This window comes from Arachis hypogaea, chromosome 16, assembly GCF_003086295.3.
Source record: "Arachis hypogaea cultivar Tifrunner chromosome 16, arahy.Tifrunner.gnm2.J5K5, whole genome shotgun sequence".
NCBI classification, from domain to species: Eukaryota; Viridiplantae; Streptophyta; class Magnoliopsida; order Fabales; family Fabaceae; genus Arachis; species Arachis hypogaea.
The window spans coordinates 135281151-135304231 of NC_092051.1; the positions used below are offsets into that span (position 1 = coordinate 135281151).

General features: G+C 36.2%; 3 protein-coding genes across 6 annotated transcripts; 1 reads left to right on the forward strand and 2 right to left on the reverse strand.

Annotated features, from left to right (window-relative positions):
• The first annotated feature begins 615 nt into the window (after positions 1-615).
• Positions 616-3847, forward strand: LOC112755140 (uncharacterized). 2 transcript variants are annotated; one of them, XM_025803052.3, is made up of 3 exons: positions 616-839; positions 1019-1744; positions 2351-3847. In XM_025803052.3, exons 2-3 carry the CDS (start codon positions 1040-1042, stop codon positions 3677-3679), a joined length of 2034 nt encoding a protein of 677 aa, XP_025658837.1. In that variant the 5' UTR covers positions 616-839; positions 1019-1039; the 3' UTR covers positions 3680-3847. The 2 variants fall into 2 exon arrangements, with proteins under 2 accessions (XP_025658837.1, XP_072077371.1); XM_072221270.1 differs by having other exon boundaries at positions 624-839; positions 1023-1744.
• Positions 3830-7858, reverse strand: LOC112755141 (glyceraldehyde-3-phosphate dehydrogenase, cytosolic). Its single transcript, XM_025803053.3, has 8 exons — positions 7687-7858; positions 7462-7562; positions 5364-5479; positions 5152-5251; positions 4919-5065; positions 4774-4834; positions 4590-4687; positions 3830-4486 (listed from the first exon to the last, which is right to left on the reverse strand). The coding sequence occupies exons 1-8, from the start codon at positions 7709-7711 to the stop codon at positions 4124-4126; spliced, it is 1011 nt and encodes a 336-aa protein (XP_025658838.1). The 5' UTR covers positions 7712-7858; the 3' UTR covers positions 3830-4123.
• Positions 7859-10602: 2744 nt separating this feature from the next.
• LOC112755142 (probable carboxylesterase 11) lies at positions 10603-15583 on the reverse strand. 3 transcript variants are annotated; one of them, XM_029293676.2, is made up of 3 exons: positions 14334-15583; positions 11846-12431; positions 10603-11548 (listed from the first exon to the last, which is right to left on the reverse strand). In XM_029293676.2, the coding sequence occupies exons 1-2, from the start codon at positions 15215-15217 to the stop codon at positions 11894-11896; spliced, it is 1422 nt and encodes a 473-aa protein (XP_029149509.1). In that variant the 5' UTR covers positions 15218-15583; the 3' UTR covers positions 10603-11548; positions 11846-11893. The 3 variants fall into 3 exon arrangements, with proteins under 3 accessions (XP_029149509.1, XP_029149510.1, XP_025658839.1); XM_029293677.2 differs by having other exon boundaries at positions 10603-11498; positions 14334-15488; XM_025803054.3 differs by lacking the exon at positions 10603-11548 and having other exon boundaries at positions 11562-12431; positions 14334-15488.
• Positions 15584-23081: the final 7498 nt, after the last annotated feature.

Sequence of the window (23081 nt, forward strand, 5' to 3'; positions counted from 1 at the left end):
TTTTAGGGTTAGTTTTCGTTAGAATCAGCAAGTGTTTATCACTATTCACTAGACAAAAACTCATGGCGTTGATAACGCTGCAACCTATGAAGTCCAGAAAGTGATAAAGACACCACACCATAAAGACGACGGACACATTATAGGCAACTTTTTAAAGTGGCATTATACCACACAATATATGTATGTGCTAGTTTATTTTTTGGAAAATGATGGAGACTAACATTAGTGAAAGAATTGAGTTAGTTTTTTTTTTTCTTTTTCGGTATCTCCATAACTTAACAGGTTAAGAATTAATATGTGAATTTTATTTAAAAATTTGTTATTGATTAATAGATTACTATATATACAAAAGTAAGATAGAATTTAAATCTCAAAATTTACTTAAACAGATTAATAAATTAACTACTAAATTAATTTTAATTGATTAAAAATGTGTATATTAAAATTAACTACTAAAATTAATTACTAATATAAAATACATATTAAAATATAAAATATATATTAAAACTAAACTTATTTATATACCAATACATAATAATTAATTTTAATGGCTAATTTTAGTGGATTGGAAAAATGTTGGTTAGCTTTATTTATCAATTTATTTTTTCCCTGAGGAAAGGAGGTACTCCATAACAAATCATCAAGTCCTAAGCACCCTTACTATCTAGTTGTTTCTTCAATTGTGTTAATCAGCCTTTATCTTCCCTTCAGATTCCGAGATGAACAAAATGATTCAGAAAATATCCTCCTTTGCTGTGTGATCAGCCACCTTCTGCAGTGTCCATTTAGCTTTTCCTTGAAGTGTTTTGAACACTTCCCAGTTCCCACCACATTACCAAGTGAGTGTAATTATGGCTGTTTCCTTTCTTGATATTTGTAATTAAAAATTCTGATTATTACAAACCCTCGTATATCCTTTTAATTAACCATGGCAACTAAGTTATATTATATGGTCTCGTTGCTACTATATTCGTCGTTCTTTCTTTAATGACCATCTGATTTGAGCAATTTCAACTAGGAAGGAACAAAAAGTCTTCCAATGCCTCCAACATATTTCCCTCTTCGCTGGGAAAGCACAGGGGACCAATGGTGGTTCGCATCGCCAATAGACTTTGCTGCTGCTAACGGCCACTACGACTTGGTTCGCGAGCTTCTTCGAATCGATAGCAACCACCTCTTCAAGCTCACCTCGCTCCGCCGTATCCGCCGCCTCGAACTAGTATGGGATGACGACGGCGGAGACCAGTTCCATGACGTCGCCAAGTGTCGCTCTTACGTAGCCCGGAAGCTTCACGAAGAGTGCGAATCGAAGAAAGGAAAGAAGAAAAACGATTCTCTGATCCGCTCCGGGTACGGCGGGTGGCTCATGTACACTGCTGCATCAGCAGGGGACTTGGAATTCGTTCGGAAGCTTCTGGAGAGGAACCGTCTGCTGGCTTTTGGAGAAGGCGAGTATGACGTCACTGATGTGTTGTATGCTGCTGCCAGGAGCAAGAATAGTGAGGTTTTCCGGCTGCTGTTTGATTTTGCGGTTACCGGAAAACAACGTGGTAGTCTGGAGGAGGAGATGGTTCCGTCTGTTTATAGGTGGGAGATGACAAATAGGGGTGTTCATGCTGCTGCTAGAGCTGGTAATTTAGTCATTTTGGAGGACCTTCTTGCAAATTCTTCTGATCTTTTGGCTTATAGAGATGCTCAGGGATCTACTGTCTTGCATTCGGCTGCAGCTAGAGGCCAAGTTGAGGTTAGCTTCTACTCATTTTACTCTTTTTTTTAACAAGACTTTTTAAAAAAAGAATCATCTTGTTGGGAAAAATGTCAATTTTTAGATAAATATATCAAATGAATTAGACCTTTTAAAGGTACTATACAAATTTAATTTTTCTATAATATATATTTGAGAGATAATTTTAATTCTTCACTCCCTTTTTAATTTCTTGTGCTCCATTTTTATGGACTAATATAAATGGGTTCTCTACTGCATTTGTATACTTTTCTTTATTCTTTCTCATATTGCTTTTAACAGAGATTTTTGGTGCTATTTAAATACTTTTAGTAGTTTTATTCACAAATGGAAGAACATAATGTCTGAATAGAGTGCTTGTTCCTTCCTGCATGGTTAAATAACGATAGCAACTAAAAGGTGTGTGTCAATTGAGTGAGGTTAGAGGGAAGAGAAAAGGAAGGAAAGAAAGGACATGTGAAGATTAAAAGGAACTCTACTTTACTCAAGTGTTTCCTTGCTTTCTTTTCATTTCAAAACACTAACTCACAAACCGAATTGTTTTGTTTTTTAATATTACATTGACTTTCTGAATTCAATTATATAGCCTTGTTTTCACCCATGCAGGTAATCAAATATCTCACATCATCATCCTTTGAAATTATCAACTCCACAGACCATCAAGGCAACACTGCATTACATGTGGCTTCATACAGAGGCCAACTACCTTCAGTTGAAGCTCTAGTCTCTGCATCTCCATCATTAATCTCTCTTAGAAACAATTCAGGAGAAACCTTTCTCCACAAGGCCGTCTCCGGTTTCCAGTCACATGCGTTTCGAAGACTGGACCGACAGGTTGAGCTTCTAAGGGAGTTACTGAGAGGGAAGAAGTTTCACACAGATGAGATCATCAATGTTAGGAACACTGATGGAAGAACAGCTCTTCACCTTGCCACCATTGGAAACATTCGCATTGATCTTGTCCAACTCTTGATGACATCTCCATCAATCAATGTCAATGCCTGCGATGTTAATGGAATGACTCCACTTGATTACCTAAAGCAAAACCCGAATTCGACAGCATCGAAAGTACTAATCCGAAAATTGATTGCAGCTGGGGGAATGTTTGGTTTTAGAGGCTATAGTTCAAGAAAAGCCATAGCTTCACACTTGAAAATGCAGCAGCAGGGGAATGGAAGCAGCCCTGGTACTTCTTTCCGAATCTCGGACACTCAAATCTTTCTGTTTACAGGAGTTGAGAATAATGAATGGGATGCTAGTTCTGATGAGGGAAGCGCGACGGCGATGAGTGCTTTGTCTTCATCAGAACACATAGCATACGACTCTGCAGCTTTAGAGCACAGAAGATCAACCACTAGCAAGAGGCTGAGTTCCATGAACTATGCGGCCGCTGCTCGGTTTAGAAGAGTCTTTCATTGTCATAAGGGGAAGAAGGACAAGAGAAATGAAGGATTCAAGAAATCATTTGATGACAAGGTTTCGGAAAAAATCCCGAAACCACTTAGGCACAAATATTTTAGGCCTTCAATGGTTGTAAACAATAAAAGGAACTTTTCTGTGAGGAGTTACCAGTCAAGTCCGAATGCAAAGAAGAGATTTGCTTCGGGAACTGCGCACGGAAATGCGCAATCCGTGCCACATGTAAAGGTTTCAGGGAGGTCAAGGTCTAGTTCATTTTCCATGATGTCATCATCAGTTTCTTCACCAAGATCAATGGATAAGCAAAAGGATATTTGCATTATTGACAATAATGATGGAGCTTCTTGCTCAAGTCAAATGAACAACGATGGTGATGAATCAGAAACTTTGAGAAAGAGAGCTTCTTCAGTTAGTAGAAAAATGAGGAGTCGTGGTTATTTGTGTTTTGGTGAGCGGAGTCTTCTTAATGCGAGAACAACCTTGAAGCGTAAACAAGAAAGCAAGAGCGGGGTTTAGTATATAAGTGATTATTATTTCTGGTGTAATGAAATTTAAGGAAAAGCTTTTCAATGTTAAGTTGTAGAATAATGCTTTTCTCTTACTTTTTATCAAACTATCCTTACTTGTATCCTTCATCCTTATTACATATTTCAAGTCCATAACACGTTAAACCAAATTCAAACGATATAAATTGAAATAGACTCAGACAACATTGTTATAAGAACTAGGACAAATAAAAAATATCAGTATCTCAGAATACGAGATGGTAGTAAGAAAAACTACATCAACGCTTAGTAGATAAAAAGAAGCGAATATTCTACAGAATAAAAGAAATCTAACACTAATAATGAGTCTTAATCAGAGGCAGATCCAGGACGCCCCTTCATCCTAAGAGCCACATTATTTGAAAACACTATTCTTATAAAGTTGAAGGAGATAAAATTGAAGGTGATTTCAAGTTTACTTAACAGAGGCAATGTGGCGGACCAAGTCAATAACACGTGAACTGTATCCCCATTCATTGTCATACCAAGAGACAAGCTTGACAAAGTTGTTGTTCAATGAAATCCCAGCCTTTGCGTCAAAGATGCTTGACCTGCTGTCCCCGACGAAATCAGAAGAAACCACGTCGTCCTCGGTGTAACCAAGAATTCCCTTCAAGCTTCCTTCAGAAGCCTCCTTGACAGCAGCTTTGATTTCGTCGTAGCTGGCTCCCTTTTCAAGTCGAACAGTGAGGTCCACCACTGAAACGTCAATGGTGGGCACTCGGAACGCCATTCCCGTCAACTTGTTGTTCAGTGCCGGTAGCACCTTACCAACAGCCTGCATAGTTGAAAGAGTTGGTTACAAGTTAGTAGTAGTGATAACCGTTTTCTGTTATAGAATGCTGAGCTGGCAGAGATTGTTAAAGATCATAATGACATACCTTAGCAGCTCCTGTACTGCTGGGAATGATGTTGGTGGCAGCAGCTCTACCACCTCTCCAGTCTTTCATTGATGGTCCATCAACGGTCTTCTGAGTCGCTATGTAACACAATAAACCATTAAATTATAATAATACCATACTAATGAAGACAAATAATCCATATACATAACTAACAATATTGTACCAGTGGTAGCATGTACAGTTGTCATGAGACCTTCAATAATTCCAAACTTGTCATTAATAACCTGATATATAACATTAATTCAAACAAGATCACTTAATTGAGCTATTAATTAATTAAAAAGTATTTATTTGAAGTCTGAAACTACCTTGGCAAGTGGAGCCAGACAGTTGGTTGTGCAGCTAGCATTGGAGAGGATATTAATATCTGACTTGTATTCTTTCTCGTTAACACCCATAACAAACATTGGTGCATTCGCGCTAGGAGCAGAAATAATCACTTTCTTTGCACCACCCTATATGTCAAACCATATAGAAACCAAATTAATATCATATACATGGAGTATTAAATTAATTTTTTTTATTTATTTAAAATTGGAACCTTCAAGTGAGCAGCTGCCTTGTCTTTATCAGTGAAAACTCCAGTGGACTCAATGATGTATTCAGCACCAGCCTGACTCCATGGAATTTCCTCTGGATTTCTATTCAACCAAACAAAACAAAAAGCAATTTAAACTTAATTAACAACTGCCTTAAAATGTGGGACATATATATAGCATTGTTAATTAGTATAGAATTAGAATAATTATATACCTGCAGCCAAAAACGGTGACAGGCTTGCCACCAAAGAGAAGGGTTTTTTCATCCTTAACCTTAATTTCAGCATTCTTCCATTGTCCATGCACACTATCGTACTTGAACATGTAAGTCTACATCACAAATTATCCAAATTTTTAGCACATACAAGAGTATTCTATGAACAAAAAGCCAACATATTAATGTGACTTCGGATTTCAATATCACAAATCAAAATAGCTTTTATAGATATGCACTAGTAGGAACATTATTACATACTGATCATGCGATTATTATTTTCTTTCTTCTAAAATTCCTCAGTCATTCCCTACAACTCTTTATATCAACAATGGCCTAGCCAAATATTGATTCAATATCTTGCTCACAGTTTCAGTTGTTTCTTCTAGAGATCCTCTCAATTTTTTTTAATAATTGAAAGAATAAAGTGTGATTTTTCACCATTAATTTTATAAGTAGGACTAAGAGAAAAAAATATAAGAAAAAGAGCATTGACGAAATAGAAATCACACTTAACTCCCTCAATTTTTTTTTTACAATTGAAAGGATTCGTTACCATTTTTTCTACCATCCAATTTGGATTGTGCGAGTAAAAATTACTCTATTCTTTGTTTTCCATATTCTCAAATCACAATATCATGAAAAAAAATCCAAACAGAAACTATACCAATCATTAAAAAATTAAATGGGATTAATTAGTGCAACCAAATAAAAATGTTATTTGCATAACCTTCAACTTTAATAGTTACTAGAATAAGACCCTGTAATGCATAGAAAGATAAATAAATTATACTATATAGTATATTTTAATAAGTGTTATATTATTTAGAAATTAATTAGACAATATGTAAATTAATGTTAAATTTAAACTATTTATATTAAAAATATTTTATAAAATATTTATTTGATAATTTGTACATAATTCTATATAATTATTCAACTAAAATGTAATATAAATTAAAATATAGTTTATTAGTTTAAAATTTTAAATTTTTTTATTTTTAAAAAAGACATAAGCCTTTTATATTAGAGTTGTACAAAATTATATTTTTATTGTTGCTTTTATTTTTTACATATGTTTTAGTTGTCATACTTTGTCTTCTCATATGTTGTTTTTGTCGTACAAATAATTAAAGAAAAAATTGAAAAAAATGAATGAGAATGAGAAACACAAAAAATATAATATAAAATTATAAATTAGTTTTATAATCATGATATATTTAAAATATATCTAATAAGGAGATGTACTAAATTTGAACTTATTTGGTTTTAGAAAAATGAATGAGAATGAAAAATACCAAAAATATGATATAAAACTATGAATTAATTTTATAATCATGATATAGTTGAATGTATTTAATAAGAAAATGTGTCAAATTTTAATTTACTTGAAAGAATTTTTGTTAATTAGTATGAGAGATTAAAAAATAAAGAATAGTAAGAATATTATGTGGCATGTATAAATAGACTAAATAATGTAATAGGAAAAGTATTAACATGTATAAGTTGTAGAATTTTAATATTTGTAATTAAAATTTTTATGATTATTATTATTATTATGACACTTTTAACGTATATTTATTGTATTTAATTAGTACTTTATGTTTTAATGAATAATAATAAATAAGAATTTTTTTTATTTTTTTAAAAAATTTTACTAAAAAATTATTGGTTGATTTTCAAATTTTGTCAAATCATTAAAATTATTGACGTGGTATTATTAGAAAAAAATATAATTTAAATTTATTGTATAAGAAATTAGTATTAATTTTTATATAATAAAAATAGATAAATAGATTGGGAGTGAATTTCATAATTTTTAACTTTTTTGAAATCAATATTTAAGAGATAAATCGACAGGCGTATATTCCTTTATTAAACAAATTTGAAAAAGTGGTAAATGAATCGTGTAGAAAAATGTGACATTAGATGTTTAAAGTGGGTTAAATATAAGATCCACAAGAACATTAAATTAATAATAAAAAGTTAATTCATAATAAAATCAACCAAAATTTTCACACTTCATAGAAAATGATAAAAAAAATTAAACAACTACAAATAAAGTGCATCATAGAATAGGCGAAAGTGAATTTCATACCATGTAATCAGTATTGATAAAGGGATCATTGACAGCTACAAGCTCCACGTCATCCCTCTGCAAAGCCACCCTGGCCACTAAGCGACCTATTCTTCCGAAACCTTCATTTATGATCCCAAAAAATACACATCACACACAATAATACATCAATCACAGTAAGTCTAACAATCGCTTTTTAAAAGTCTATGATGCAAAACTAGAGAGAAGAGGATGTGAATGTAGTACCATTGATTCCAATCTTGATACCCATGATCTCACTTAGTGGCTGAACCTTAGCTTGGAGCAATTAAAGATTGTGAATGTGAGAAGTGAGAAGTGAGAAGTGAGAAGAGTATGAAGGGTAGAAGTGAAATGTATGATATATATATGTTGGAAGTTAGAATAAATGGAACGGTTAACAAATAATGTGGGGGATACAACCGTACCATACATGTCGATAGAAGCTAAGAAAAATTCAACAATTAACCATCAACACCCAAACATACCCGTTAAGAGACAGAATCGGTAAACACATAAGAAAACAATTGTTTATATTTAGATAAGAGGGCCCAAGCCCAACAAGGTTTTAGTAATACAATTCAATTGGGCACTGTTATCTAGTTTGTAACTTTATTATATGATTATTTTAAACCAGGAAAAAAAACTTTATATAATTATCGTAAATGATTTAAACGAGAGAAAAATATATTAATACAAATCGAGAAAAGAGTATTTTTGGAAAAAAAATTTAATTTTTACCAAAAATTAAAATAGGACGAAATAAGATGTTTGTAATAAAAAATAAAACGTATAAAATATTAGAGATAAAATCAAAATTTTATCCAAACGTTTAAGAATAAAGACTAAAGTAGTATTTTATTTTTAAAAAAATATGTATTTTTTGTTCAAAATGTATGTTTATTTTTTTTATATTCACAATAAATTTAAGGTAGTTTAAAATTTATATTTACCTTATATTTATATGTACCCTTTAGACATTATGTGAATAAGAGAAATAAAAATAAAAACGTTTAGTTTTTTCAATATTCATTTTTTACTTTTCTATCATGATTAGTCGGTTAGAACTAGAAGAATCAATCAAAAGAAAAAACAAAGATAGCTTACCTAAGCGCATACTATGTTGCATATACACACACACGTTTTGTTTAGAGAAATTTTGATCTTCTAAAGTTGAAGAGATTTATAAAGAAATAAAATAAAGGAATAATTATTATTAAATTTTAACTCTTATTATATGTGATTAATTTTATTATTTTAATTTAAAAGTGATCAACTATTTACTTTATTACTTTATCAATATCTTTATTTTAGAGAAACTTAATCTTAAATTTCTATCTTTTTATATATTATTAATATATTAAAAGTTTAATTTTAATACACTAATATTGTAAAATATTTTATACAGTGCAATAATTATATTCAGATGATCATTCACGCACTCAATGTAAAAAATAGTTATTTTTGTTAATGCGAAGTTATATAATTAAATACATGTGTAAAACAATAACATCAAAATTAAATTCATATATTAATACACACTAATACTAAACTATAAATCTCAGATAAATTGATCCCAGTTCATTATAAATTAAATGTAAATAATAATAAATTTGACATTAACCATGCACAGACACTAACACGGATACGGGACACGACACGATACGAAATACGCGGACACACAAATTTTAAAATCTTATATGATATGGGGACAAGGCATATATATATAAATATAAAGTACTTTTTTAGATAAATTACAATGAATTTTTTATATTTTATTTGTATTAAAATATAAAATATTTTTTTAACTGTTTTTAGTATCTTCTTTTAACTATGTAAAAGTATTTAAAATATTTTTTGTTTTAATAAATAATAATATATATTATTTTTAAACTCATTTCAAGAATATATATTAAGAATAAGGCTAAACACGCTGACACGTGATGACATTTAGGTGTGTCAAAGTGTGTCCGAAATTTTTTTTTTAAATTTTTTATTAAGACACGATTGGACACAACAGACACACGTATCGAATAAGTATCGACGAGTATCGTGTCTGAAATGTGTCCGACACACAGGTACAGCAACTCAACGAAGTGTCTATGCTTCATAAACCATCATAATAAATATATTACAATAAAATCAAAAGTTCAAAGATTCAATTCTTGGTAATAAATTATTTTTTATAGACTATATTATTCAGGAAATGTCAGGCACTGCGGATACTTACAACGCTAAAGTTAAAAGACTACAATGAGGTGAAAGATCATACATGAGGGTATTTTGAAAAAAAAAATTATATACCAACTCTCTCTTATTTTTCCGTATAGTATATTAATAATAATTAAAAAAAAAATTTCTATCATCCCTTACCACGACGTGCGAATAACATCTAACATGTTGGAGTTCAATTATTAATATAGATTATATTAATAAAAGCATCTAGATGTCTAAAGCACTGAAAGCAATCATGCAACCGACCAAATATGAAGATTGCAATACTTGAACCGAAAAGAAAGTGGCCAATACTTGATGTCATGTTATTTTTACGCAAAGGCAACAGAAGGAGTTTATTAATAAAATTACATATTCTTTTATTAATAAAATTACATATTCTTTGGTCTCTAAGGCAACAGAAGGAGTTTCCACAACCAAAGATTTGTTCTGGAACTCGTCATGGTTACAGAACAGTAGTCAAACGGAGTAACCATATATTTACACCTATAGCATACGCCCAGAAAATTGTATAATCTGAACACACACCATAGGGTGGATACCCCTCCCCTCAAGGTGCTTCCAATATTCAGGCTAACAACGAATCGCAGCCGGAGCATATAGCTACAGCCACCCATTTTCACTTGGCAAAAAGCCCTCTATTTTTTCTCAACGTTGTCTTTGTCATTTGATTCAATTATGCTCACAGTTCCTGCGTGGGAGGCTCATCTATATTCGGTTACTATGTGAACCCCTCACACAGGTATACAGGTATAGGATAAGTTTGGGGCAATCACCTCAAAAGATTTGGGATAATAGCACCGAGGAAATTATGTTAGGACCATGACATATTTATATTGCAGCTACGTTCGGATTCATGCAATCAACAAGTAGAAAATGATGAAACAGTTGGCAAAAATAATAAGAATATTAAGTGAACATTATATATCATCCACTAATCAGCAATCATATAGAAATATAAAATGATCCCATATTCAAATTTATAATTAAACTTTATACACAATATAATCAAACTAAATTCATAAATAATATATTCAAAATATGAATAAAGGTGCAAAAATTACAATATTCACTAATTAATGCCTAACTTTTTGTATTTATAAGAAAATTAATTATTTTAATAATTAATTACTCTAATAGAAAAATATGTAAAACAAGTATAAATATACATAATTATGTATTCACCAATGCACATCTACTAAGGAATCATAGAGAACAAGGTCCTTTTCACTCCGAATTCTTAATGTTATCGAAAAACCAGTATCCTTGGACAAATACGCAGGAACAATTCTCCGCATAGAATTCAACAATGGGCCAGCTCTATATCACACTCCAATTCCAACAAAATTTTTCTGTCCTATCTCTTCGGGTGTAGGGAAAAATGAAGGACAAAAATGAGAAGCAAAAACTTAGCTATGAAGCCATATCCTCAAGTATCATCAGACTAAAGTTCCAAATACCGGCCAGTGGAATCTCCAAAAAGCAAAGCTGTGAAGAAGATTAGGATTTTTTTGTTTCATTGAAAGTTCTGCTTCTCGACGTAGCATGCAAGTTGCGAGAATTGTGGCCTTTTTTTTTTGGCATTGAATTGTGGCTTTTATATCATCCAGATATCTCCAATAATATTGCCTCCATTGTGGATTGAAGGTGTTCAACATCTCCACACACTATTTTGCTGTTACGGCGGTACCAAAAGCCCAAGCATAATATAGAGAGACCAGTTCTTGCATAAGTTAGAGACCAGTAAATACTAATGTTGGAAGTCCAAGAATGATAAATTCCATAGTTGTGATGCAAAATTGGTCCTAACATCAGTAATCCCAACTGGAAGATTAGATTGACCTCAGCAAACTCACTGACAACGAGAATGTTCATTAAAAATTTATATATTTTCATGAGAAATAGTACATAATACACAGGAAAAAATGGCACAGGAACACCCAATTTCATATGCATGAAGAGAATGTATCTCACTAGCTCAACTAATCCTACCTTTGACAAACACTATCTTACAAAAAAAGTAGATGGTGGCAAAACACCGAACCAATGTACATCTAACACCTTATCAAGCATCAAAATGAATCAAGTAATATATCACAGATCCCCAAGGTAACAGCAGCAATACAGTGATCTGAGCCGATTTGAAACTTACCGGAAAAGATCCCACCCGTCGTGATCATCTTAATTTTTTATATCCTACTCAGTAAGAGAATTCATGACCTCTACGTGAAATATACTTCTTGACCCAGATAGCAATGTCCTCAGCACAAACCTGGGCCTGAGGGCTTTTAATAAGTACATCAAGTGTCGCAAATTCATGCACTGCATCCTTGTATTCAAGCACAGGTGCATCAACATTCACCTTCCGGAGCTCCTCTGAGTAAGCAATGGCGCGATCTCTCATCCAGTCATGTTCTGCCACCACTGTCAATGTTGGAGGCATTAGCTTTAAAGGAGGACCTCGTCCCGAGATTAAGGGATTTGCGGCTGGATGGTCCAAACCAAATTCCTCCTCTGGTAGGAAAAGTTTCCACGCAAGCATACACATAGGTTTGTCATAAAAGTAGGAGTTTGCTAACTTTATTTCAGAATGTGTGGGCACACTTCCAACGAAAAATGGATACAGCAAGACCTGTGCTACCACCTTGACTGGGTCCAGAAGTTTGCCTCCTTCCACAGCTTTTCGAGTTACATAGTCTGCAATATTTGCACCACAACTTGCGCCAAGAAGAATACACCTATTAAAGAAGTTAGAAGGGTAAGCATCAGATATATCGAAGTATGGAACTCCATGAAGATTATCTTACAACTGGAAGCAAGGAAGCATGATGATAACAAATTGACAAACAGTGTAACAGCATATCTGCAAATATGTGACCTTGTAACTAATTAAGATTTCAATATTATTATTCAGTGCACACCAAACATGGGCCCTTTTGGAGAGGCATTGCATCACAGCATACCCGCCAGTCCACCACTGCCATTACCAACAGTGGTAATATGTAAATCTTGGCCTAATAATCATTTTATTAAACCATCCAGTCACTTTGACCGCAACAGCCACACACATGCTCTGATAAAAAAAGATACTTTATTATTTGAAAAGTTCTATTCTGAGGGGAAAGGATTATGGCATTGGAGTACAGATACTCTAAACTCACCTAACCAACCTTCATGATTTATATATTGGGTTTTTAACAAAAGACATCCAAGATAGCAGCTTAGTATAGAAAAAGAAAGCTGACATACGGTGGTAAGAGTGAAAGGAGAAACACATCATATTAAAACCACAGTGAGCACCAGAGACAGCCAAAATAAACACAGGAGAATGATAAGACTCCATATAGCTATGTTGTCACATGAAGCATATGTGGATGCCTACAAGTCAATAAATTAATTTACAATTTTAAGAGGTTGGTAGTTACAAATTTAACAATAGTACCAAAGGTATACTATCTTTAAAGTACAAAGAAATGATGAGGTTTCCTGCAAGGGAAGGGGGGCAATTTACATAGAACATTAAAAAGTAAAAGCAGAAGGAGTTGAAGATAAAAATAAAAAGAAGGATATCCTATTGCTTGATTCAAAAATTGTGGGAAAACTTAAGTCTGATACTGACAATAAATATGGCAAGCAAATCATCAGACCAGGTATAGAAATGTAAGAAACATAACAAAGCCTTTTTCCAAATCCAAGAGACCTCAATGAAAAATTCCACAGGAGTGAGAATGTTTATATTGTCATTGAAAAATCTCTCATCTCTATATCCATTAACATAGCATGACCTGTTCCAGACATCAACTACCCTCCACCGGCAGAATATGTGGCATGCTATTGTCACTTTATCACCTCCCTTTCAATGTACTTATTGACATGCCAGGAATGGAAAGATAACACTGATATAAAAAAATGCAAAGAAACCAATATCTTTAGCTTTTAACGCGTCGACACCTGTAAATCCCAATTCCGATTCTTAAGCATCCTCCATGCTTGGAACCACAAAAACCAACATGCAACTTTCTCACAGTTAGCGGATTTAAACAGCAATGGGTAGGTAAATTAGTAAATCAGCACACACAAGAAAAATAGCAATTATGTTTGCTCGAAATCTTAATAATCATCAACATAATGTGAACTATCAAACACATGAAAACAACTGTGCAGTGGTTCCTCTCATGTGAGATACCTAGCTGTTTACTAGACTAATAAACAGCAAACAAAATTCAGTTAATCCATTTGTATCAACATAAAATTTGAATTTCATCTTATACTTGCACCCACCAAAAACCAAGCAATTATCAAAGTTCATAATCCACTGTCACTTGTAAACTCTCATACATGAGGTAGGGATCCCTTGACATAGAGAGGACTGCCTTACGCTACACAGTCTACTCACTAAATTCGGCAGAGCCAACAAAATGCATTCAGGATTTTTTTTTTTTTTTTGGGGGGGGGGGGGGGGGGGAGGAGAAGCAATCACAGTTTAGTAAACACAAGGACAGCCACATCTATATTTCAAGTTCACTAATTCCAATCTAAATTTCAAAATGCTTAATCAAAATAAACTAACCTAACAGAACAGGATCATGACATGAATAAAGAGAAATTTAGAACCATAACAGTGTGACAAGAATTGTTACCTTGATGGATCTCCATGAGCAGCCAACCACGGCTCAACAATGGAAGCTCCAAATGAATCAACTATATGCCTATGAGCATCTGGTTTCTTGAACTCAATCCCACCAACACCGCCGCCGACACCACCAATCCCTCCTCCACTACCAACCTTCCCAACCCCCATCGACTTGCTGCATTCCGCTAAATTCGCCTGCTTGGCTAACCAAGTCATCACTTTCATCCCGTCCTCAAACGCCGCCGGATACCGATTCTCCGGCGCCAGCCTGTACCCAACAGCCACCACGATCACATCGCAGAGCTTCGCGATCCGCCGACAGAACATATCGTTGGCAACAGAATCATTACTCCCGCTGACCCAACCGCCGCCGTGGAACTGCAGCATCACCGGAAGTTTCCGCCGATTGTCCCCTGCCGGCGAGTATCCCCGGTAAACGCCGTTGGACATCAAGTTCAAACCCTCAACCACGCCGTTTCCGGCACTGTTCCTTCGCATCGATTCCTCCCTGTGCATAACAGTGGAGGGTTCATAGCTGTTGCGGCGCGATGGAAGAGAGTTCGAGTCGCGCGTGGATGCAGATCCATGATCGGACCTAGGTTTGCGAGCAGCGTTGTTGTGGTTAGGGTTGGAACGAGGGTCGGGAGGAGTCAGTGCCGATTCGGGAAGGAAGATTCGGATAGAGAGGGAAGTGAACGGGTCGATGTGGATGTCCTTGGTAGCGACGCCGTCGGTGAAAGAAGGGTTGGCGGCGGCGACGGACTCTTCGGGTCGGGTGGTAACTCCAAAGGCGTCGTAGTGTTCGGGCGGTGCCTGAATCCGGTTCTGTAAACGGTGCTTCAAGAGGAACTTGAAGAAGACGCTGTAGAGCTTCACAGCCACACTTGGCATTTCTCTCTTTCTCTCTCTCTCTCTCTCGAACCGCTTCCACTATAATACACACAACCCAACCCAACCCAACTGTGTTCCTTTGCTGGAACTGGCAACTGGGAACTGGGAATCACCACTTTTTTTATTTTTTGGTTTCTTTTTTATTTTGATGTGATAGATTATAGATATCAAAAAAGAAAAGAAAAGAAAAGAAAAGAAATTATTTTCACGGGTTTAATTTAATAAGGATTATGTCGAGGTTGGGAATCATGGGAATTATTAGGGGTTTTGTTTATGTGAAGAGGAAATGGGTTTTTAGAATGGGAGGGTGAGTTGAAAACTTGAAAACTCAAAAAGAGAGAATCAAAGAGGCTTTGCTGGTTGCTGCAGGCAGGGGTGGTGGGTGATGGGGTCATACATGATACACACATGCAACTTTACGCTGCTTTTGTTTCTTTGCATTTTTCCAAAAAAGTATTTTGTCTCTGTTTATTATTAATTTATTATTATTATTTTGAGATCTGTCTTTCCTCTTTACACATCATAGATCATACCATCATAGCCTTGCGGCTATAAACCTTTGTTTTTTTTTTTTTTTGGTACCTACTGGTGCACGAAATTGTGATGTCCAGACTCGAACAATCCCTGGCAACGTGAGCAACTTGGTACGCGTAATCGTGATTACACTTTAATTATGTAAAATTCATGGCTCTTTTTTGTCTCTGGCAATGGCGCCAAGAACATGGTGCCCATACCATGGTTCACAACTTCAATACAACTAACCAGCAAGTGCACTGGGTCGTCCAAGTAATACCTTACGTGAGTAAGGGTCGAATCCCACGGAGATTGTTGGTATGAAGCAAGCTATGGTCATCTTGTAAATCTCAGTCAGGCGGATATAAAATAATTATGGAGTTTTCGAATAATAAATAATAGAATAGGGATAGAGATACTTATGTAAATCATTGGTAGGAATTTCAGATAAGCGAATGGAGATGCTTTTCGTTCCTCTGAACCTCTGCTTTCCTGCTATCTTCATCCAATCAGTCTTACTCCTTTCCATGGCTGGCTTTATGTGATACATCACCACTGTCAATGGCTACTTTCGGTCATCTCTCGGGAAAATGATCCAATACCCTGTCACGGCACGGCTAATCGTCTGGAGGCATCACCCTTGCCAATGGCTTCATCTTATCCTCTCAGTGAATAATATGCTCACGCACCCTGTCACGGCACGGCTATTCATCTGTCGGTTCTCGATCATGCTGGAATAGGATTTACTATCCTTTTGTGTCTGTCACTAACGCCCTGCAATCGCGAGTTCAGAGCTCGTCACAGTCATTCAATCATTGAATCCTACTCGGAATACCACAGACAAGGTTTAGACCTTCCGGATTCTCTTGAATGCCGCCATCATTCTAGCTTACGCCACGAAGATTCTGGTTAGGAGATCTAAGAGATATTCATTCTAGCTTATTTCATGTAGAACGGAGGTGTTTGTCAGGCACGCGTTCATAAGGGAGAAGGATGATGAGCGTCACACATAATCATCACCTTCATCACGTTCTTGGGTGTGAATGGATATCTTAGAAGAGAAATAAGAAGAATTGAATAGAAGACAATAGTACTTTGCATTAATCTTTGAGGAACAGCAGAGCTCCACACCTTAATCTATGGAGTGTAGAAACTCTACCGTTAAAAATACATAAGTGAAGGTCCAGGCATGGCCGAGATGGCCAGCCCCCTAAAGCGTGATCAATAGTCTCCTAAGATGAACAATGGATTAAAACTGAGACCAAAGATACCTAATACAATAGTAAAAGGTCCTATTTATAATAAACTAGCTACTAGGGTTTACATGAGTAAGTAATTGATGCATAAATCCACTTCCTGGACCCACTTGGTGTGTGTTTGGGCTGAGCCTGAGTGTTGCACGTGTAGAGGTCCTTCTTGGAGTTGAACGCCAGCTTTTGTGCCAGTTTGGGCGTTCAACTCTGGTTTTGGCTCCTAATCTGGCGCTGGACGCCAGATTTGGGCAGAGAGCTGGCGTTGAACGCCAGTTTATGTCGTCTATTCTTGGCCAAAGTATAAACTATTATATATTGCTGGAAAGCCCTGGATGTCTACTTTCCAACGCAATTAGAAGCACGCCATTTCGAGTTCTGTAGCTCCAGAAAATCCACTTTGAGTGCAGGGAGGTCAGAATCCAACAGCATCAGCAGTCCTTCTTCAACCTCTGAATCTGATTTCTGCTCAAGTCCCTCAATTTCAGCCAGAAAATACCTGAAATCACAGAAAAACACACAAACTCATATTAAAGTCCAGAAATGTGAATTTAACATAAAAACTAATGAAAACATCCCTAAAAGTAACTAGATCCTACTAAAAACATACTAAAAACAATGCCAAAAAGCGTATAAATTATCCGCTCATCACAACACCAAACTTAAATTGTTGCTTGTCCCCAAGCAACTGAAAATCAAATAGGATAAAAAGAAGAGAATATACTATAAATTTCAAACTATCAATGAAACATAGCTTCAATCATATGAGCGGGACTTATAGCTTTTTGCCTCTTGAATAGTTTTGGCATCTCACTTTATCCATTGAGGTTCAGAATGATTGGCATCTATAGGAACTTCAGATTTCGAATAGTGTTATTGACTCTCCTAGTTCAATATGATGATTCTTGAACATAGCTTCTTTATGAGTCTTGGCCATGGCCCTAAGCACTTTGTTTTCCAGTATTACCACCGGATACATAAATGCCACAGACACATAATTGGGTGAACCTTTTCAGATTGTGACTCAGCTTTGCTAAAGTCCCCAATTAGAGGTGTCCAGGGTTCTTAAGCACACTCTTTGTTTTTGCTTTGGACCTTAACTTTAACCGCTCAGTCTCAAGTTTTCACTTGACACCTACACGCCACAAGCACATGGTTAGGGACAGCTTGGTTTAGCCGCTTAGACCAGGATTTTATTCCGTTAGGCCCTCCTATCCACTGATGCTCAAATCCTTGGGGTCCTTTTTATTTGCCCTTGCCTTTTGGTTTTAAGGGTTATTGGCTTTTTCTGCTTGCTTTTTCTTTCTATTTTATTATTTTTTTTTCCGCCCCTTTTTTTTTGTGCAAGCTTTGTTCTTTGTTGCTTTTTCTTGCTTCAAGAATCATTTTTATGATTTTTCAGATTATCAAATAACATGTCTCCTAGTCATCATTCTGTCAAGAGCCAACATATTTAACATTCTTAAACAACAACTTCAAAAGACATATGCACTGTTCAAGCATACATTCAGAAAACAAGAAGCATTGTCACCACATCAATATAATTAAGCTAAGTTCAAGGATAAATTTGAAACTCATGTACTTCTTGTTCTTTTGAATTAAAACATTTTTTTTATTTAAGAGAGGTGATGGATTCATAGGACATTCATAACTTTAAGGCAAAGTTACTAACTACTAATGATCATGTAATGAAGACACAAACATAGATAAGCACATAACATAGAAAACGAAAAACAGAAGAAAGAAGAACAAGGAATGAATCCACCTTAGTGATGGTGGCGTTTCCTTCCTGAGGAACCAATGATGTCCTTGAGCTCTTCTATGTCTCTTCCTTGTCTTTGTTGCTCCTCCCTCATTGCTTTTAGATCTTCTCTTATTTCATGAAGCATGATGGAGTGCTCTTGATGTTCCACCCTTAGTTGTCCCATATTGGAATTCAATTCTCCTAGGGAGGTGTTGATTTGCTCCCAATAGTTTTGTGTAGGAAAGTGCATTTGAGGCATCTCCGGGATCTCATGGTGATGAGCTTCCTGCGCCTCTTGAGCTCCATGAATGGGCTCTCTTGCTTGCTCCATCTTTTTCTTAGTGATGGGCTTCTCTTCCTTAATAGGAATGTCTCCTTCTATGAAAGCTCCAGCTGAGTAACATAGATGGCAAATGAGGTGAGGGAAGGCTAACCTTGCCATAGTGGAGGACTTGTCAGCCACCTTGTAGAGTTCTTGAGGTATAATCTCATGAACTTCCACCTCTTCTCCAATCATGATGCTATGGATCATGATGGCCCGGTCTATAGTAACTTCAGACCGGTTGCTAGTGGGAATGATTGAGCATTGAATGAACTCCAACCATCCTCTAGCTATAGGCTTGAGGTCCAATCTTTGATCAAAGTTGACTCTCCTTGTGTAGGGGCGTGCGTTCTCTTCCATGTTTGGCAAGTTGAACGCCAACCTCACATTTTCCGGACTAAAATCTAAGTATTTTCCCCGAACCATTGTAACATAGTTCTTCGGATTCGGGTTCCTACTTTGATCATGGTTCTTGGTGATCCATGCATTAGCATAGAACTCTTGAACCATTAGGATGCCGACTTGTTGGATGGGATTTGTTAGAACTTCCCAACCTCTTCTTTGAATTTCATGTCGGATCTCCGGATACTCATTTCTTTTGAGTTTGAAAGGGACCTCAGGGATCACCTTCTTCTTGGCCACAACATCATAGAAGTGGTCTTGATGGGTTTTGGAGATGAACCTTTCCATCTCCCATGACTCGGATGTGGAAGCTTTTATCTTCCCTTTCCCTCTTCTAGAGGATTCTCCGGTCTTGGGTGCCATCAATGGTAATGGAAAAACAAAAAAAGCTATGCTTTTACCACACCAAACTTAGAATATTGCTCGCCCTCGAGCAATAAACAAAAGAATAGAAGAAGAAGAAGAAGAAATATGGAGAGGGAGAGGGAGATGTGGTTTCGGCCAAGGGGAGTGTAGAGGGGTGTGTTGTGTGAATTTGAGGAAGAATGGATGGCTTTATATAGGGTAGGGAGGTGGGGTATTGGTTCGGCCATATGGGTGGGTTTGGGTGGGAAATTGGTTTTGAATTTTGAAGGTAGGTGGAGTTTATGAGGTAGGTTTATGGGGAAGAGTGGATGGATGTGAGTGGTGAAGAGGTGATGGGGAAGAGAGTTTGAGGTGATTGGTGAAGGGTTTTTTTGGGAAGAGTGTTTATGGGGTTGTGTGAAAGAGAGTGGTGAGAAGGAGTGAGTAGAGGTAGGTGGGGATCCTGTGGGGTCCACAGATCCTGAGGTGTTCAAGGATTTACATTCCTGCACCTATTAGGCATGTAAAAATGCCTTTGTACCCAACTCTGGGCGTTCAGCGCCAGGTTGGTGGCCATTTTGGGCGTTCAACGCCCATTTGTGTGCCATTTCTGGCGTTGAACGCCAGAACCATGCCTATTCTGGCGTTCAGTGCCCAGAAGCTGCCCATTTTGGGCGTTCAGCGCCAGAACCATGCTCTGTTCTGGCGCTGAACGCCAGACAGATGCTCCTCCAGGGTGTGATTTTTCTTCTGCTGTTTTTTATTCCGTTTTCAATTTTTATATTTATTTTGTGACTCCACATGATCATGAACCTATAAAGACATATAATTAAGAAAAATATAGTTAGATAAATAGAAATTGGGTTGCCTCCCAACAAGTGCTTCTTTAATGTCAATAGCTTGACAGTGGGCCCTCATGGAGCCTCACAGATGTGCAGAGCTTTGTTGAGACTCTCCAACACCAAACTTAGAGTTTGGATATGGGAGTTCAACACCAAACTTAGAGTTTGGTTGTGGCCTCCCAACACCAAACTTAGAGTTTGACTGTGGGGGCTTGGGTTGACTCTGCTTTGAGAGAAGCTTTTCATGCTTCCTCTCCATGGTTGCAGAGGGAGATCCTTGAGTTTTAAACACAAGGGAGTCCTCATTCCATTGAAGGACTAGTTCACCTCTGTCAACATCAATCACAGCTCTTGCTGTGGCCAGGAAAGGTCTTCCTAGGATGATGGATTCATCCTCTTCCTTTTCAGTATCCAGGACTATGAAATCAGCAGGGATGTAAAGGCCTTCAACCTTTACTAACACGTCCTCTACTTGTCCATATGCCTGTTTTCTTGAATTGTCTGCCATCTCTAATGAGATTTTAGCAGTTTGCACCCCATAGATTCCCAGTTTCTCTATTACAGAGAGGAGAATGAGGTTTATTCCTGAACCAAGGTCACACAGAGCCTTAAAGATCATGGTGCCTATGGTTGACGAATGGATTTTTGACGGTTTAGAATTTCACAAATAAAATCTCGTTGCAAGTATAGTTTCTAAACCAATAACTAATCCTTTCATACAAAAAGTTGTTTGTCACTAGTACAAACCCCTAAAATTTATAAACCGAAGTATTGAACCTCGGGTCGTTCTCCCTAGGAATTGTAATGAAGTGTCTTGTTATTGGTTGTGAATTATATTTGGGGTTTTTAAGCTTTTGGACAAGAAATATAAATGGCAAAGAAAATAAACTAACAACTAACAAAGCTCTTGGCAAGATATGAGAACTAGAAATCCTATCCTAGTTATCCTTCTCAATTGTGATGAGAATTGTTCATTGCTACCACTTAGTTAACCCTTACTAAAGAAAGGCAAGTCAAGTGGATGAATTGACTTGAGCCACAAGTCCTAGCCAACTCCCAAGGAAAGACTAGCTTTAGTGCACTCTAAACCAATTAGCAATCTCTCCAATTATCAATCAACAAAGGAATTAGATAACTCAAGTGTCACTAATTACTCTACCTAGGCCAAGAGGAACAAAATCTAACTAATAGCTATAAGAGACATTTCATCAAAAACATAGAGTGCAATACAAGTGAATGCATAAATTTGCAAGAATTAAAGAGAGATCTAACTACAAAGGCAAGAGGTCCACAATAGAAAACTAAATCAATCATGAAACAACAAAGAACTTACCAATTGCATTGAAGGAGAAATGTAGATCTACAAAAGAGAATTCACAAACTACAAACAAAGGAATTACATTAGAAGAAGAATCCTACAAGTGCAATAGAGGAGAGGAACGAAAATTAGAAGAGAGAATAAGAAGAAATAGATCTAGATCTAAGAACTAATCTAATCCTAATCCTAGAGAGAAGAGAGAGCTTCTCTCTCTAGAAACTAACTACAAAGCTAAACTAAACTAATTGGTAACTAACACTAAAGTATGAAAGTATCTTCATTCCCCCTTCAATCCTTGGCTTAAATAGCATCAGAAATGAGTTGGATTGGGCCCACAAGGCTTCAGAATTCGCTGGCCACGTTTTGCTTTAAGTGAACCAGGTGGCAGCAACGGCGCATGCGCGTACTATGCGCGTACGCGTCATCATGAGCGGTTCAACTATAGCAAATCTTATATCATTTCGAAGCCCCAGATGTTAGCTTTCCAACCCAACTGGAACCGCATCATTTGGACCTCTGTAGCTCAAGTTATGGCCGATTAAGTGCGAAGAGGTCGGCTTGACAGCTTTCCGGTTCTTCCATTTCTTCATGAGTTCTCCAACTTTTCATGCTTTCTTTCTTCATTCCCTTGGTCCAATCTTTGCCTCCTAAACCTTAAATCACTTAACAAACATATCAAGGCATCTAATAGAATCAAGGTGAATTAAATTTAGCTATTTTGAGTCCTAAAAAGCATGTTTTCACATTCAAGCACAATTAAAGGAGAATATACAAAACCATGCTATTTCTTGAATAAATATGGGTAAAAGGTGATAAAATCCCCAAAAATCAATACAAAACAAACCGTCAAATTGGGGTTTGTCAACCTCCCCACACTTAAACCAAGCATGTCCTCATGCTTAAACCAAGAATGAAGTAAGGGTATGGCATTTATTCAATGGAAACTAACTAAATGCAATCTACCTATATGCAACTATCTAAATGAATGCAAGTGCTTGGTCAAAATAAATCAATTCCCAAGAAACATATATGCACAAGGGCTAAGGACTAGCAAGTCTAATCCACAATTGAATTGAGTTATTAAATATTTTTACAAACTTGCATGAAGAATGATGATCATAGGTGAAA

Bases quoted from the DNA above. Each gene is read 5' to 3' on its own strand.
- LOC112755140 (XM_025803052.3), top strand. From the start codon at position 1,040: ATGCCTCCAACATATTTCCCTCTTCGCTGGGAAAGCACAGGGGACCAA. The intron at 1,745-2,350 runs GTTAGCTTCTAC...TCACCCATGCAG, and splicing joins CAGCTAGAGGCCAAGTTGAG to GTAATCAAATATCTCACATC.
- LOC112755141 (XM_025803053.3), bottom strand. From the start codon at position 7,711: ATGGGTATCAAGATTGGAATCAATG. The intron at 7,563-7,686 runs GTACTACATTCA...TCATAAATGAAG, and splicing joins TATCAAGATTGGAATCAATG to GTTTCGGAAGAATAGGTCGC. The intron at 4,835-4,918 runs GTAGTTTCAGAC...GTTATATATCAG, and splicing joins GTCTGGCTCCACTTGCCAAG to GTTATTAATGACAAGTTTGG.
- LOC112755142 (XM_029293676.2), bottom strand. From the start codon at position 15,217: ATGCCAAGTGTGGCTGTGAAGCTCTACAGCGTCTTCTTCAAGTTCCTC. The intron at 12,432-14,333 runs GTAACAATTCTT...CTTCTTTAATAG, and splicing joins GCTCATGGAGATCCATCAAG to GTGTATTCTTCTTGGCGCAA.